Here is a 17,852-nt window from a genome sequence, read left to right as displayed (position 1 = left end):
TGTACTAAACCTGTTAAGAGGAACTAAAGGAGGTAGAGTACTCTGATAGACAATCAGCCCAATGTTTCAAATAGCTTTTCATATAGTCGTGGATAGTTGCTTAATCATTCCAAAAAATGGTGGTTATTAATACGTGAATATGATTTGTTTCTTTGTTTTTTTGAATTTCGGGCGAAGATACACGAGGACTATCTGTGCTAGCCGTCTCTAATTTAGCAGTGTAAGACTAAAAGAAAGACAGCCAGTCATCACTACCAACTGCCAACTCTTTGGCTAATCTTCTATCAACGAATAGTGTGATTGACCTTCATATTATAACGCGCCCACGGTTAAAAGAACAAGTATGTTTGGTGTGACTGGGATTCAAACTCACGACCCTCTGATTACGAGTCGAGTGCTTTAACCACCTGGCCATGTCAGGGTCTTGACTTGTTTCACAATTCTCTATGTTCCGAGCATTCCTGTAAGTTTACTCTATAAGTTAACGTATGGATAAAATGTGAGGTAAATTAAGGCTGCTGTTAAATAATACAGAACTGATTAAAGTGATTATGACACTTCTAGTGAAGCGAGAGGTTCTGTGATAAACGTGGTATGACACCGAGCTGGAGTATCTTACATTGTTTAAGCATGTCATTTTGTTCGACATATGACAGTATATTAGACTCGTTTATAAAGATTCCGTTTATACCAGTCTTTCGAAAAGCGAAACACCACGTTCATTCGTTTTCATTTTTAATACAATAATTCAATTTATAAACCAATGAAAACGCTCCCCAGTGGCATGGCTTCTGACTTAAAACGTGGTGGGCAAAGCGAACATAGCCCAACGTGTAGATTTGTGCTTAACTACAGACAAGTAAATAAGCATACAAACCGATGCAATCATTCAGAATAGTGTTTTTCATAATTTTTGGACATTCCTACTGGATCGTTAAATACATTGTATGTTTTCCCGAGTTTTTCTCTGCAATACTAACAGCAAAAGAAAACCGTATTATTAAGTGTACAGATGAGAACTCTGAACTTCTTCAGTGCAATAATAACACAGATAACAAGTTGGTTCAGACTTAAGATTCAAATAGTATAACAAAAAGTAGGTGTATTGAACTTGGAAACGAAACGTTCGTCAGAACTTGATCCTAGCATAAATAAGTCCACGAAAAATTACAACAACAAAACATATTTGCAATAAAATACTGAATTTATCTGTGGAATTATGGAATAACATTCCAAACCGCCATCTGGTGAAAAACATTAGATATAGCCTCGTAGAAATTCCACGAACTACACACACAGTAAACATACTCTTCAAATAACACAAAATTATGATGGAAAGTTTACAACGAGATACTTACGGATATTGTGTTCTAACATCCGTAATACTGAAACTAACTGTTTTTGTATAAAAGTAAAAACCTTTTAAGTCACGTGCATTTGCTGTTTTCACTAGATACCAGTTCTACGACATTTCGCAGCCGCAATTTCGCACCCGACTCTAGGCAGCCAACAATTTAACAGCCGAGCTCGTTGGCAGCGGACAATTTCGCACCCAGGAAAATTGGCAGCGGATGATTACCCAGCCAAGCAATACATAGTTAAGTTCTGGTGTTGTTCATGATGCTACTAATGTTAACTTAACAACAAATTAAGCAGTGGCGGCGCCAAGGGGTGCTTGGGGTGGTTTGAGCACCCCCTCAGCCCCCCAATATTGTTACCTACATATATTCATAAAATATGGAAAACACAATCGTCGTTGTTGCTTAACAATTAACATCAAAGAGACATAGATCTGTAGAACTCAATGTTTTCATTGAGACGGAAGTATGTGTCATGCGTCCCATAGCAACGTACTGAATGCATTGAAACTCATGCGCTGTATTTCCGCTCCCTATGTAATGCCATTCTATCTTGAGCTTTGATGAAGATTAGACAACCACGTTGATTTCAAGTTACAACAAATCATCAGGGATTTTACTTGATAAACCAAAGGTTTCACAAGTATTTACCCATTAATTTTACTTATCTTTTATAGAAAAGTGAAACATAGCATGCATGTATAAGTGTATTGTGTATAGGTCAAAACTATGAAGCTTTTGCCGGTGTTGTGTCCTCTGTGAGATCATTTTGCATTGTGTATTAGCCATCCAAAATTTGCTGCCAATCACCAGAAGAGGCGCATTGTATTGAAGTAATATTGACTATAAACACAACATGATGAAAGATAGTTAGCCTGATAGTGACCTTACTTTTCCTCAGAGTGTATTAACTTCACATGGGATAATTCGTTTCTGCTATGTAAACTATATCTTTATGTTATATTTCTTTTGATTTGTAGCTTTACTCTTAATGGTATATTAAATGTTCAATCTAAGATAATCTTGATTTTCTTTATTATTATGTATTACCTTGGGTGAAATTTAGGTGAGCTTCCTCTTTTACATATAGGCATATTTTCATAAACAGATTATTTCTAATTTGTAATAATGAATTATTAATCAGAGTATGAGTTTCTAATGAAAACTGCATTAAAAACGCAGTTCAAAATAGCACACCTTTCTGAAATGTACCTTGGTATTTACATTATTATAATTTACCATCTATACTTCATAGTGATGGCATTTTGGGAAACCCCACCACAGTTTACCTCAGCCCCCCCAACGAAAATATCCTGGTGCCGCCACTGAAATTAACATCCATCTGAAAATTGACGTCATTATTAAACATAGAAAAAAGCATATAGAATATCTGCGTTTACTGTTAGAACATCAACACATAGTCTCCTCGTTAAACTTTCATTGATTTATTTTGAAACAGTTTCAAACAGACAATTAGTAACATCATGAACAACACAGTAACTTACGTAACATCAAACCGAAGGTATGCAACAATGGATACATTTATTTATTCGATAAGGGTAGCAAGAAGGACAATCAGGTAACTTTCTACATGTGTGAAAATTACAGAACTTTGCACTGCCCAGCGTGGATCCATGTCCGAGACGATACAGTTACAGCTCGCCTCAAGGAGCATGGCAAAGTACGAGACTGTAAATCAAAGAGTCCAACGAAAAGTTAACGAATATCAAGAAAGGGATCTTATTCAATTCCTTCGAGTAATTAGCTACTGTTTTAAACTGTGAACAGATGTGGCAGCATGGCTGTATTATTTTGACTGTGGATAAATGTGGCTACATGGCTGTATGATATACGTGTCTTTTTTCTTAAACTGTAATGTTGATGTAAATACTCGGCTGGGTAATCATCCGCTGCCAATTTTCCTGAGTGCGAAATTGTTCGCTGCCAACGAACTCGGCTGTCAAATTGTTGGCTCCCAAGAGTCGGGTGCGAAATTGCGGTTGCAAAATGTCGGGATACCGTTTGTCAATGATACTTCATAATAATGTCGCATCTAAAATATTGTTTTGTAAAAATATTGTCCTCATGCAATAAAATATATTTCTCCAAGTAAAAAACAAGTATGTAACATTTACTTATTTACTGCCATTTCTGGATATATCTGAAATATTGTTTTTGAGTGTTAAAGAAAAAAATATTCATAGTATCATCTTCGTGAAATCATACAATTACAACATGCATACTTCTAAATTTATTGTGGTCCCCCCGATGGACTAGTGGTAAACGTAATGATTGGAATGCTAAAATCTGGGGCTCGATTCTCCTCTGTAGACAGAGTGCAGATAGCCCATTGTGTAACTTTGCGCTAAAAAACAAACACAGAAACGTTTGTTGAAGAAGTGTGAAAACTTGAAAGGTAAAAGCAGTGTATGTGGCATTGTGTCTTTCTGAATATGTTCTGTTACTGAATGCTAATAATCGAAACTTAAAATGACAACAAAATCAGTGACTATATGTTGAATAGAAAAGAACAAAGTATAAGTTAGCTTTCAGATTAGAAAATAGCAGTTAAGTGTAATAATTGGACCTGATTTATTTCTAAATACTTTTCTTCACAGATTCAGATTTGCTATTTCTTAAGGTCTTTTTATTTCTCATGTAAAAATTTAATGAAGTGTTTGAGTTTATGTATAATAAAATATGAAGTAATATATATATATATATAGAGATAGAGACAGCTTATTTTGGTTGTTAGTCTTCTAAAACTATAAAAATGCATAAAATGGTTAAGAAAATATAAATAATATATTCACTTATTAAGAGGAAGAAAATCCGAAGTTATGGTATATTAATGAATGGAGATTAATAGAAAATCAGGAAAACCGAGGAAGCGTGTTAAAACTGCCTGGAATTGTCAAGACAGAAAGCTTAAAACATAAGAGATGATAAAATATACAGCAAAAAGTTTAACTAGATTGTGACTCATAACTTGATGTATTGGTCTCGTACCAATATTTATCACAATTCTTGTTATCCAACTCCACATTTTTTTTTTTTGATGAAAAGATCGAAGAAACAGATGCTTGTATTGGACAATCACTCTCAAGGAAAGAAAAATTCTTAAGCAGTTTACTTAATAAATTTCTTTTATTACGTTTACGCCATTCGAGAACGTATCATTGAACAAAGGCATAGCAAGAAAAAAAATTGTGTTACGTAATGAAAATTAAAAGAAAATTATCCAGTCTTGTAAATATTGCTTTTATTGTACTATTATTTTAACTTTATATAATTTACGCTTTAGAACCGTTCATTGAAAAAGGACCAAGCAACAAAGCAGTTGTAATTGGAGAAACAGTCATTTTTTCCTGCCTTACAAGTGGAGATCCACAACCGAGTGTCTCCTGGCAACGAGATGGAAGAAGCATTCACCATCATGGCCATGCTACTTTTCAGGTCCTCGACAATGGCGCCCTCATGCTGAAAAATGTAGGAGAAGCAGACGAAGGTGACTATCATTGCATTGCCAGAAATGACAAGGGCGTTCAGTATTCTGAAACCGCCAGGCTGGATATTGAAGGTGAGGGGGCATACTGCAATATTTCTTATTAAGCTCTAGTGAGTGTGAATGGGACACAATAAAAGTTGTTGTTTTAAATTATTGGATCTCATATTATGTTTTGTATTTTAATTTTTATTATAAGATATACAAAATAACTCAGAAAAAACAGTTACCTAAATAACAAAAATACATCTTATGACTTGTGCTCGTAGCTAGTTGGGTTTGTGTGTTTGTTATGAATTTCGCGTAAAGCTACACGAGAGCTATCTGCGCTAGCCGTTCTTAATTTAGCAGTGTAAGACTAGAGGGAAGGCAGCTATTCAACACCACCTACCGTCAACTCTTGGGCTATTCTTTTACCAACGAATAGTGGGTTTGACTGTCATATTATAACGCCCCTGGGTACACGCTAAACTGGCGGTGAGCATGTTTGGTGCAACCGGGATGGTCGAGGAAACTATTTTTGTTCCTATTTTATTTTAACGCAATTGTTAGCGTAAGCGTAAATAGCTTCTAAGTTTCGGCAATTTTTCTGCTATATAAAAGCCTGTCAAAAAGGGAATTCCTAGGATCAGATCCATCATGGCGTTATATATGTGACACCACATCATTCATGTAATTATGACATCAGACTAAGTAGCATTCAAATAGAAAACCCGGAAAGACTCTCGTGACTGGAGACACAGAAGTGGATTCGCGCCATATTAATGCTGTGAGAAATAAGTAAAAAATTACTGCCCGTCTGTAGTTGAGGATCATTACGAAAAAAACCTTTGTTAAAACAGAACCAATCATCTGTAAGGAAGGGGACAACTTTTCCTCAGAAGAAAAAGAACAGGTTTGTGTGCAATCACATGGTTATCGTATGTTTTAATCTTTTATCCAAAGGCACCAATATGTAGCATGTTTGTTCAGTCATATGTAGCATGTTCCTGAGAATGGATATTTTATACTTATCTTATTTATTTCTTTTCGTATATTGCTAGTTTTATATGAAATAGTTTTGGTTTTTAGTGGTCTCTCGTCACTTTTGACAGACTTTTACGCTAGTTTTTCTAATCTGAATAATCTCAATATTTCCATCAAACCTCTGATGAAATACACACATTGGAATGTTCATAGGAAAAAAAAAAAGAAAGAAAACTGTTCAAGTGAAAAATATTTCATTGAATTATGAAATCATTAAAATATTTAACCCTTATATGATATATTGCACTTGAATAACTTTGAATCTCAATTCGACCAGCATACTTAGATGTATGTGATTATTGCTAAAGTGAGCAATTAGTTATTATGATGTAAGGAGTCTCGCATTTCCGAATATGCTTAAGAGATATGGACAAGCTTATGGAAATTCCATCGTGTTATTTAGTAGGCAGTTAAACAAACCTAGATCAATGAGTCGTTATCAGAGCTTATACGAATCTGGCTGAGGCTTAAACTCAGGAAAATTTATTCCTGGTACAGTAATATCACATCAGCCACGACGTTCTACAATGGGTTCCATAATAATGGAGAGAAATCAGTCATCAGCGACAAAGAAATGAAATCCTAGCAACAACGTTCGTCGTTTAATTGGCCAATTTGTATTATATGATGACAGAAAAACACAAGATTCTACTGAAATACTTTGGTATTCAACATATAATTAAAATATTTTTTAAAAAAAGTGCTTATTCCTTCTTTTATTTCCATGTTTCTGAAAGATAATAATCCGAAAGTTGCGGGTTCGAATCCCCATCACACCAAACATCATCACCCTTTTAACCGTGGAGGCATTAAAATGTGACGGTCAATCACACTATTCGTTGGTGAAAGAGTAGCCCAAACGTTGGTGGCGGTTGGTGATAACTAGCTGCCTTCTCTATAATCTTACACTGCTAAATTAGGGACGGCTAATGCAGATAGTTCTCATGTAGCTTTGCGCGTAATTCAAAAACAAAACAAACAAACCAAAAGATAAAAAAAAGTGAGTGTGCAAGCTGTACATTATAAGTTAACACAAGACACAGCAGCATATCGCAAGCCTCAATGTGACATAGCCCTAGATTTATTTATTTGTTTTGAAATATCAGTGACACAGAGGTATGTCTGCGGACTTATAATGCTAAAAACCGGTTTTAGATACCCGTTGTGGGCAGAGCACAAATAGCTCATTATGTAACTTTGTGCTTGCCTGGCATGGCCTAGTGCGTTAAGGCGTGCCCTTCGTAATCTGAAGGTCGCGGGTTCGCGCCCTAGTCGCGCCAAAGATGCTCGCTCTCCCAGCCGTGGGGGCGTTATAATGTGACGGTCAATCCCATTATTCGTTGGTAAAAGTTTAGCCCAAGAGTTGGCGGTGGGTGGTGATGACTAGCTGCCTTCCCTCCAGTCTTACACTGCTAAATTAGGGACGGCTAGCACAGATAGCCCTCGAGTAGCTTTGTGCGAAATTCCAAAACAAACAAACAAAAAATCTTTGTGCTTAACTTCAAACAAACAAATCGAATGAGAAAATATTGATATAGAGGATTCATTACAAAAATCAACTCAGAATCAACACAAACATAGGCAATAAATAATGAAAAAAAACAGTTTATACGAGATCTTCGTTAAAGATATTTAAAAAAATCCATTGTATTATAGCAACTGTGCATATAACTTCTTAGATCATTTGTTTTGGAACAAAGCCAAATCTGGCTTTATCCTTCGCTAGGAACTCAGCTCCTTTATCAACGTGAACTTCGCGCTGTTCCGCTGTAAAAGTATTACAGGCATTAATTTTATTTTGCAAGGTTTCTGAATATGTTTAATATCTTACAGTAATTATAGATAAAAAATTTAAATACATTACCATTACAGAAATATAGTTATAAAACATTAAATATATTTCGCAACGACATGTGGAACTGATAAAAAATATATATATAAAATCATTATATGAAACAAGAAGCGAGGCGCTTAGGAACTTACAAATTTGTAAAGTTATTTGCGTGAGGAACTAAAACTTTATGAAAATGTTCCAAATAAGAAAATCATTGAAGTTTAAAATATGAACATTAATTCGACAGACATATATTTATGCTGAATCTACATATTTAGACTCAGCTCTATTGTGTAAGTTAGGTAAAAAACACGACTACGCTAAAACAACAATAGTTTGTTTGTTTTGAATTTAGCGCAAATCTACTCTAGGGCTATCTGAGCTAACCGTCCCTAATTTAGCAGTGCAAGACCAGAGAAAGGGCAGCTAATCATCGCCACCTACTGCTAACTCTTTTACCAACGAATAGTGGGAGTTTTCGTCACATTATAACGCCTCTCCGGCTGAAAGGGCGAGCATGTTTGGTATGACGAGGATTCGAACTCGCGACCCTCAGATTATGAGTCGAGTGCCTTAACCACCTGGCCATGCTAGTCCAAAACAACAATAAACCTGTGATATTGGCTAGAAGTAGAGTTAAACTCTACTTGTTTGTTGTTAAGTGCAAAGTTACCCAAGATAATATCTGTGTTGTGTCTACCAAGGATAACATACACAGATGTATGAGTTATAAGCCTTCACACGTCTCTCTATATCACTGAGAAACTTTTAAACTCTGCAAGTCTCTTCTTGTGGAATGCATTGGAATATTCAATAACTGGCATATTTTTGTATTTTTGTCTTTTTATTACTGATACTCTCGGCATATTACGTTAGCGTAGGCGACTACAATTGACATCATATGATGCAAGCATTTTGTGATAATTTGCGCATGAGGTGATAGGCAAACGAGAGATATCACCTTCTTCACATTAGCGACCTCCCCTAACTATGTTTATATATATATGTGTGTGTGTGTGAAGAGTTACCCATCTGTCTGTCTGTGAGATGTATTGACGACAAAAACTATTTTGACGAACTGGTTGAACCAATTTCGATGACATTATAAATGTAACAGATAAATCCCAATATCTGATTAGAGTATCCAAAGAACTGGCAATAGGTACTACTGACTAGATACATTCTCTCTTAGCTCAAAATTAATTGTAGCTATAAATAGGTACCTTTTGTGTAGTTTTGCGAAAATATTCTAAATAAGCAATGAATGAAAAATACCATCATAACTGAGGAGTGTTTTACGTCTCTCACGTTGTTATAACCAGAACCTTCCAATATTGGCATTTTATTTTGACTATACTGTTTAAAATAAATGTTTGAGAGATAGCTTCTTTTTGCACAAAATACTACCGAATGGATTTTTCATCATAAAATTGTAGTCTGAATTAGAACATATAGAATTAGGCTTACCAATGTAAAGCTACTCTTTAACAAAAACGTCAAACATAATTATTCAAATAATTTACCACATATGATATATTCACTTTTTTCTTCTAATGAAGGCGAGAACATTTCATTTTCAGATTTACAACTAAACAATTTTACTAAAACAAGCAACTTTCGGGTGTGCGTTTAAAAAGTCACAAGTGTGATATGTTTAAAACTACTTTTAATATACAATTATACGGTTGTTGTAAGAACCGCGTATGGACGCCATAGGCCATTGTGATGACCTTATATAGATGCCATTGATTCTTGTGACGAAAATATATAGACTTTTATGATGACCATATATAAACGCCATAGACTATTGTGACGATTGTATATAGACGCCATAAGCTGTTGTGAAAACTGTATACAGACGTTATAGGTTATTGTGACGACTGTGTATAGACGCCATAGGTTGTTGTGACGACTGTGTATCGACGTCGTGTGCGTGACTTCTCTCTTAGCAACAACAAAATTTTATTTGAAATATCTTGAAATGCTCAATATAGTTGTATGTTAAATACTTTGTTCCTGACTACCAGATGTCTCTTCTGAATATCAGCTGCGCTGTAGGCAGGTGGCAACGGGTCGATGAAACTGAACATTGTATGAGGAATACACATTGTGTGCTATTTATTCATCAAGCGTTTTTGTTGTTACAAATTGCATTGTATTACTTATCTTCCACAACATTACAACGTGTATAGTAAGGTTACGCAGACTTTGTTCTGTTCTTTGTACTTGAATCCGCTTTCGAATAATTTAGACAAAATATAAAACAGAAAGTATGTGTCGCTTGAGCTTCAATAACCCGTGTAGAAAAGATACGTTATTTGAAACAGTTTATGAATATCTGATGTTTGAGAAGCGATATGTGGATGAAATACAAGTATCGTATAACATGCGAAAATTCTTAGACAAAGACATAAAATTCCTACTGTGAATATTGTTTGAAAATAAATAGACTTAATTATTTATAAAGTGAACAAATAGAACTTTACTATTATGTTGAATGAACGTATTTAAGTAGCTTAAATATTCCTACCTGTTTTTTTGTTTTTGTTTTTTCCACATTATATAATTAAATAACTATTTATATCTCTCAAGATGTGAACTGCAATTTTTCTCAATGAGATAAACTTAAAAATAATTCTCGAATACGTGACTAACTAAAAGTGAAATATCAAATTAATTCAAATTTTTCGATATTTACAAATACATGGAACATATTTTTCATCTGAACCACATTAGTTGCCACCTCAACCCACATAATAGCTTACTACAGCTAGACATGGGGTGAGTCTCCATACCTAATGGGAGCTTATAATATCTTTAAGTATTACAATACTGGAAACAATGAAGCTAAGATGGTATTAAGAAATGTTCTAAACTGTAGCTATAATATAGACATCAAACTTCGGGATTTTGGCGTAGTAAGGCTTCAAACTTACCCTTTGAGCCACTGGAAAAGGGTATGGGAAATAAATACAGATATATTTTTCTTTTACTGAAACTTTTCAATAATTACATCTAATTTATTCCAGTTATTAGTATCGTTTGTACTACGCATATATATATATATATAAGATATTTAGTTTTGACTTGCATTCACATAATTATTTTAGTTGAAACACTTCTTACTTAAACCTATTTATACTTGTTAAACCAGTTTCACATATTTTTATTACACCAGTACGAAAGTCTTCTCCAACTGTTCGGCTTATTACAGCTATTTGTGTCATGTGCTATCGAAAAGACAGTAATAATTAGCAATGCTACCAACTATAAAGTAACGAACAAGTTTTATTAACAGTTGTGATAAATAGGAAATATTTTCTTAAGGTTTGAGATGAACGATTGTTTTGACTGCTGTACGTTAAGTCTCCAGGGCGCCTTTTGAAACCAAACGAACAGTTTAAGTGTAATGATCAACCAGGAGAGTAGCTCAGTACTAGACACTCAGGGTTGTAATCTATAATAATGGGACATTAGCGAATCGCTAAGGAAGTAATGTATATTAAATAGTGGCCGTCAATATAATCCCTTCCAGTTCACATCTAAATGCTTCTAATTAGTATGTAGATTGCTTGCAGCTTAGCTAACTTGTCTTAATTTTTTTATGTTTTACGAAATTCAGAATTAACGAAATTAAAATTTAATTTTATACCGCATTAGCTCATTAGCTCGGGTATTTAAGATCAAAAACTAAGCTCTGATTTTCATTTTTTCATGTTCATTATATGGTTTTACCTTGTCGTTATGTTTTGTTGTTTTTTTCTTGTGACCATCACAGTAATCAAGCAACTAAACTGTTTTTATCTTTACAAGATTAAGTTTATCAAAGTAATTTAAGATTGTAATTAAAAGGCACTTGTATTTGTTAATATGATTTATTTACATATGAATGAAGTAAATAGGTATTCTCATTACTACTTAAAGTCGTTTTACAAAAGATATGGAAATGCAACTAACCATGAAACCTTGCCTCTCTCTCTATATATATATATATCTTTATAGCTCAGCTAAAAATGTCACAAAATGCAAGCTTCAGATACAGAAAAATATATATGTGAGTAATCCTATAAAACAAAATCTGAGATGCTTATTAGTTACACATAAAGCAGAATTTTACTTTATGTCATTAGAATGAGGAATGTACAACTGATTAGTCAGGTGGAAAACGAAGTTTTATAAAAAAAATATTAAAAACACGGTAATATGAAAAACATCTTTAATACCGGTGTTTCGTAATTTTCTTAAGTTGTATCATTAGTTCATAATATCCGAACCATAAAAACAACATTAGCTTCAGCGAGTTTTCATATTCAAATAGTAGTTTAGAAAGAGCAGATTTAAACGGTAACAATATAATGGAGTGTATGATAACACGTGCTGCATACACATATTCAAGAAATAACATTGTTTGTAATTAACAACCTAGTTAAAAATAAGCTATCTGTGCTCTTCCCACCACGGGTATCGAAAGTCGGTTTCTAGCGTTGTAAGTTCAAAAACATACCGCTGTGTCAGTGGAGGCCATAACATTGCTAATAGAAACTATTATAGAGAAAAGCTTAAACATAAGTCTTTCAAAATTTGTAGTGCATACAGGAGGTATGTATATAAAAGAGTTTTATTTTACTTCAACCACCGCTTCGCCGTTGCAGCTTTCTCAATTTTTAAGTTAAAGTTTCCGTATTTGGTGACATTAAATGCTAAGGGATCGATAGCAACGAAGTTAAGACTGGAAATTCTTTAATATAGCTGTCGAATTTTTAACCCTAGAAACAACTGAGAATTTAAAGTATTTTCATTATTTTAATTTCAATGGTTTAATATGAATGGAACAAGAAAAAAAAGGTGGGCCTGATCTTTAAAAGATTCGTACATTCTAATCTGTGATATAGAAAGTTTATAAGTTTTGTTTTTAGAAATACGTGCGTTATCATTGTCAGGAAGTAACTGTTTCATTTTATGATATTTTAGAAAAATATAACACTCAACTGTCCCACAGTGGCACAGCGGTATGTCTGCGGAATTACAACGCTAGAATCCAAATTTCGATGCCCGTGGTGGACATAGCATTGCTTTGCCCTGTGCCTAACTTCAAATAAATAATCAATCACTCAAATGTCAAAACCACCACTTTTGATGAAAGTTAAGAAAAAATTATCTTTACACTCCACATGCGCCCTCCAGTGGCACAGTGGTATGTCTGCGGACTTGTACTGCTGGATACCGGTGGTAGTCAGATTACAGATAATCCTTTGTGTAGTTTTGTGCATAATAAAACACACTCCAGATAATTATAAAATAATATATTTTAAGTTCAACAAGTGTTTCGCCTTTGCGTCTTCTTCAGGGTTAATATGTTATGTATATTAACCCTGAAGAGGCCGCAAAGGCGAAATGTTGGTTTAAATAAAAGTATGTATATTTTTTATTTTTCTGGAGTAGAGGCTGTTTTTTCTTAACTTTTATAAAATAATGTATAAATACCTCTAATATGCACTACAGATTGGTATGCTTAATTGGTAAATCGGTCACTTTTTAGATGAGTTACACCTATAAGTGATGAAAAACTGAAAGTTAACAAGTTACTAAAGCTATATCTGTTGAGTTATAATGTTACTTCATGTTTAGTTTGGTCTGAATCTGACTTGGAAGAAATGAAAGTGAACTTTTAGAACCAAGTTAAATGTTATGTGCATTACCATTGTGTAGAAATACATCTAAACATGAAACACCAAATTATTTACCAGAACATACTCTGTATGGAGAGTTAATTCTATTTAACACTTATTATTAATTACTTACCTTAAATTCTTTGATTTACGTTGATGAGATTGTCTGATGTGAAAAGGAGTGTCCTAGAATAGGCTGATTTTAATGCAACAATAAAAACAAAGCAAAAATCAAGTTCAAGTTTCTCTTGGTTACAATACCTTTTCCTTATCTTCTTACAGTTGAACTTCTGCAAAGCTCAACTATGGTTTAGTTGCTGTTGTTCTTTCTTACCTTTCTATATTAAATCTATATTCGTGAAGCTCGACAAACATGTTAGCTAGTTTGAGTAACAAAACCGTTTGAATTAGACTTCTGGTTTTATATTGGTTGCGTCAAATGTGCTAATTTTGGACTGAGTGTACCACCTGTTTCATACTTACGTAAATTCGTTTCATGTTAATTTTAAAAATGCAGTTCATTTAATCAGTAGATATGAATACTTACGAAAGCCAAAACATCCTGCGAGCTTCCTCTCAGTGAAAAGTTGTAATTTCAATAAAGCATGTTTTGTATTTTTCTTATAGCAAAACCATATCGGGCTATATACTGTGTCTATCGAGGAGAATCGAACCCCTTATTTTAGCGTTGTAAATACGTAGACGTTTCCGCTGTCCCAGCCGTGGACCATTTCAATAAAGATCTTTACAACTGATTATTACTTATATTAACATGTTTAATGCTTTCATCAAAGAGGTAGAAGGAAAACATTAACGTAGAAGTTAAATTTCTATACAAACCAGACACTTATTCAGTTTGCCTTTTCTTATATATATTGTTTTCTTCTATTAAGGGAAATTTCTGAAAATCATATTTTCCGTGAATCAGCTAATTGCTAAAGAACCTCTCTTGTTACTAGACGTTTATAACAGTAAATTATGTTAATCAATAATAAGTTAGTTACAATTTTCAAAAACAACAACAAACAGATTCAACTGTTATTTACGTTATTTTCTTGGCAATTCTTTCATTAAAATAACGTTTATGGTTGCATTCGAAAATGTAACACAGGATTTAATTTGTTATATTAAAACGATTTTAATATACACATTAGTAACTCTCTTGGCAACCACAGTCGATATAAAGCAGTGGTAGAACGGTTCGTATCACAACTACATTTTGACGTTATTTAAAGTAACGTAGCTTGTGTAATGTCACCGAACATTTATCTATTTTAGAAGTGGTGTGTAGCAGTTTTCTCTGAAGCAAAACATTGACACACTCAGATAATAAAGATGAATTCACATCAGACATTTAACATTTCCAAGATCAGTGGTAAAAGCCGTCTACGTGGTCTAGCCAACAAACAGCACACAACATAATCGAGAAGGGTCCCTACCTGTAAATGAGACCAACATTCACTTCCAGCCATATCTTCTGTTCAACCCTAGCACATCTCAAGTTTGTTTTTGTTATTTCGCACAAAGCTACTCGAAGGCTATCTGTGCTGGCCGTCCCTAATTTAGCAGTGTAAGACTAGAGGGAAGGCAGCTAGTCATCACCACCCACCGCCAACTCTTGGGCTACTCTTTTACCAACGAATAGTGGGTTTGACCGTAACATTATACACCCCCACGGCTGGGAGGGCGAGCATGTTTAGCGCGACGCGGGCGCGAACCCGCGACCCTCGGATTACGAGTCGCACGCCTTACGCGCTTGGCCATGCCAGGCCAGCACATCTCAAGCAGCTGGAGAATGAAACGAGAATTCACGTTATATCACAATACAACAAACCAGTAACATTTCCGGATGAATAGCCTGTGAATTTCTGTGTGAGTGGAAACCGTCGTTCATGCACACTACCTGGGTTATAGAAAGCTATCAGGAGTGAATGGTATTATTTTGATATGACACCTTTACGACGGAATGTTTGGCAATGGAAACTATGCCGTAGGGCTATTTAGAAGAACCATGGTTGTCAGTTACATCTTGACCAGACGTGGTTACATGACTCTAACGACGTGGTGGATCATTTTAATATGATTTACTAATCCGTCTTTGCATGTTTATTACACCGTTCTCAAGCTGGAATAACTAGATCATTATTATTCGTTTAATTTTGTCATATTCCTGAAAGTTGATAATTCTGTATATCAGTATATCAGTTTTCTGTTATTCTAATGTTATCAACATTTTCAGTAACGGTATTTAATCAGTTGCTTTCACGTCTCCCTGGATAATCCGAAATATACATACAAACAGGTAAACATCCATGGAACTGATACGTTCACTTCTATCTCCTCATTACCGCAGTGCCTCTTGAATATCATTTGACTTCCGAAAAAATAAACACATTCGTTTCTATTTTCAATATTTAGTTAATAAAACACAAAAACAATGTGACACGTGGTTTTATTTCAAAGTTTCACGGGCCTTAGATTAACAAATTCGTTTTTATTTTCATTATATTGTATTTAATAAAGCACAAAAAATTGGGTGACACATTGTGATTCTATTTCAAAGTTTCACGTGAATTAGGTTGACACATTCGTTTCTATTTTCACTAGTTAGTTCAAATATCACAAGTTTTTAATCATTTAAAATATTCTTACGTTTGGAACTCAGAAATTGTTTCTTTGTTTTTCTAATTTTGCGCAAAGCTACACGAGGGCTATCTGCGCTAGCCTTCCCTAATTTAGCAGTGTAAGACTAGAAGGAAGGCAGCTAGTCAACACCATCCCCCGCCAACTTTTGGGCTACTCTTTTTACCAACGAATAATGAGATTGACAGTTACATTATAACGCTCCCATGGCTGAAAGGGGGAGCACGTTTGGTGTGATGGGGTCCAAACTCGCAACCTTCAGACTGCAAGTCGAGCACCCTAACCACCTGGGCATGACGGTTCCATATTCAATTATATATATAAATAGAAAAGCTTCAGAAACGATCCAGTTTCTAGAGGTACTTTGAATTAAAAATTCATTAATTTTTTCAAATTTAATATACTTTCAGTTTCGCCTGTTCTTAGAGCAAAGATTCTTATGTAATAAAGCAGCTTTCAATATTCACACAAATGTTATGTTTGTCACATATAATGTCCTCCATGCGTTTAGGAATGTGTTTCATATTTTTAAAGAACTGCTACAAGAGCTCAGGTTAAAACAGGAATTTTATCTGCATTGTAAAGCGAAGTAATATAGCCTAATCATGCATGAATACAATATATTACTATGTGTTCTTAGCTATTGATTAACGATTTACGTGACAAAGATCAGTATGTTTACGCTATAAAAATTCATTATTCTTAAACGAATGTTTTAGTTCATAGATAACTTCAGAGCATCAAAAGTAAGGAAGATTACATAATTACATTTTCAAACAGTAAAAAAACGAAATATTCAAACAATTCTACTAGTTTAGAATCATCATTATTTGTACTCTTGTTAGAAATAATTATCAGTAACTTTTTAAAACTATTTATTAGTCAAGCTTCAACGAAACAGTGATTTTTTGAGTATAAAATTAACAAAGGCGTAGAAACGTGATATTGAGGAGACAGATCATTTAATTATGTATTTTTGCTGATATGCAGCTGTGAAAAACGTGTAATCTATTTCAATGTGTACAGTAGTTTGTAATCAGCTAGCCTTGTTCCTGCTGGGACAGCGATAAGTCTACGGATTTCCGACGCTACATTTAGGGGTTCATTCCCTTCGGTGGATACACCAGATAGCCCGATGTGACTTTGCCATAAGAAAAACACACACAAACAACTAGCCTGAACAAACATGCCTGATGTATTAATTCACACAGGAACACAACGCTATAATCAGGTGTTCGATGCCTCTCGGTGGACTCAACAGATAACACTGAACAACAAATTTTGAAAAGTTTTTGCTGATTGTGACAGGTACCTGGTAGGTATGCACAAATATAGTTTTGGTTTTGCTTCATCACGTAGGAACTCTGAAAAATAGACAGTTAACTGTTTACCGGCAATAACGTATTTCATTGCGTTTATATTTCTAATACGCTATTAAGTTCAACATAATTACAAGTGTATTACTTCTGATTTTCGTTAGTATTCAATGTCCGGTGCATTACGTTGCAGTATCCAACAGCAGTCAGCAAGCATAGACGTAGTCCAGTTGTCCTGATATCGTTTTTCCATTGTAGCAATGTCCTGGTAAAACTGAAGATTTCAAAGAGACGGTACGTGATGGCAAATTTAGATGTGATTTTAGTGATCAGCAGCCAAAAACCTATAAGGGACACCCAACAGTGTTCAAGAAGCAAAACCTTTGTTGTGCAGTGTAACCTGATGTGGCTTTGCTATAAGAAAACACACATTTACACATGAACAATAACGAACTTACTTCACAAATGAGTTTAGTTGTTATGAAGTTGATAGGGATTTTG

The 17,852-nt window shown here is 34.5% G+C and overlaps 1 protein-coding gene across 1 annotated transcript in view; it reads left to right on the top strand.

Moving 5' to 3' along the window:
- The window catches only part of LOC143249368 (tyrosine-protein kinase transmembrane receptor Ror2-like), a 68,562-nt gene that overhangs the window by 25,440 nt on the left and 25,270 nt on the right, over positions 1-17,852 (top strand). Inside the window, exon 2 of the mRNA XM_076499108.1 lies at positions 4,663-4,938. Coding sequence (XP_076355223.1) covers positions 4,663-4,938 — 276 coding nt within the window. The remainder of the gene's footprint in view (positions 1-4,662; positions 4,939-17,852) is intronic.

Source organism: Tachypleus tridentatus, chromosome 4 (assembly GCF_004210375.1).
Source record: "Tachypleus tridentatus isolate NWPU-2018 chromosome 4, ASM421037v1, whole genome shotgun sequence".
Classification (NCBI taxonomy): Eukaryota; Metazoa; Arthropoda; class Merostomata; order Xiphosura; family Limulidae; genus Tachypleus; species Tachypleus tridentatus.
The sequence above is the reverse complement of the archived record's forward strand: the minus strand, read 5'-3'. Positions and strand labels throughout refer to the sequence as shown.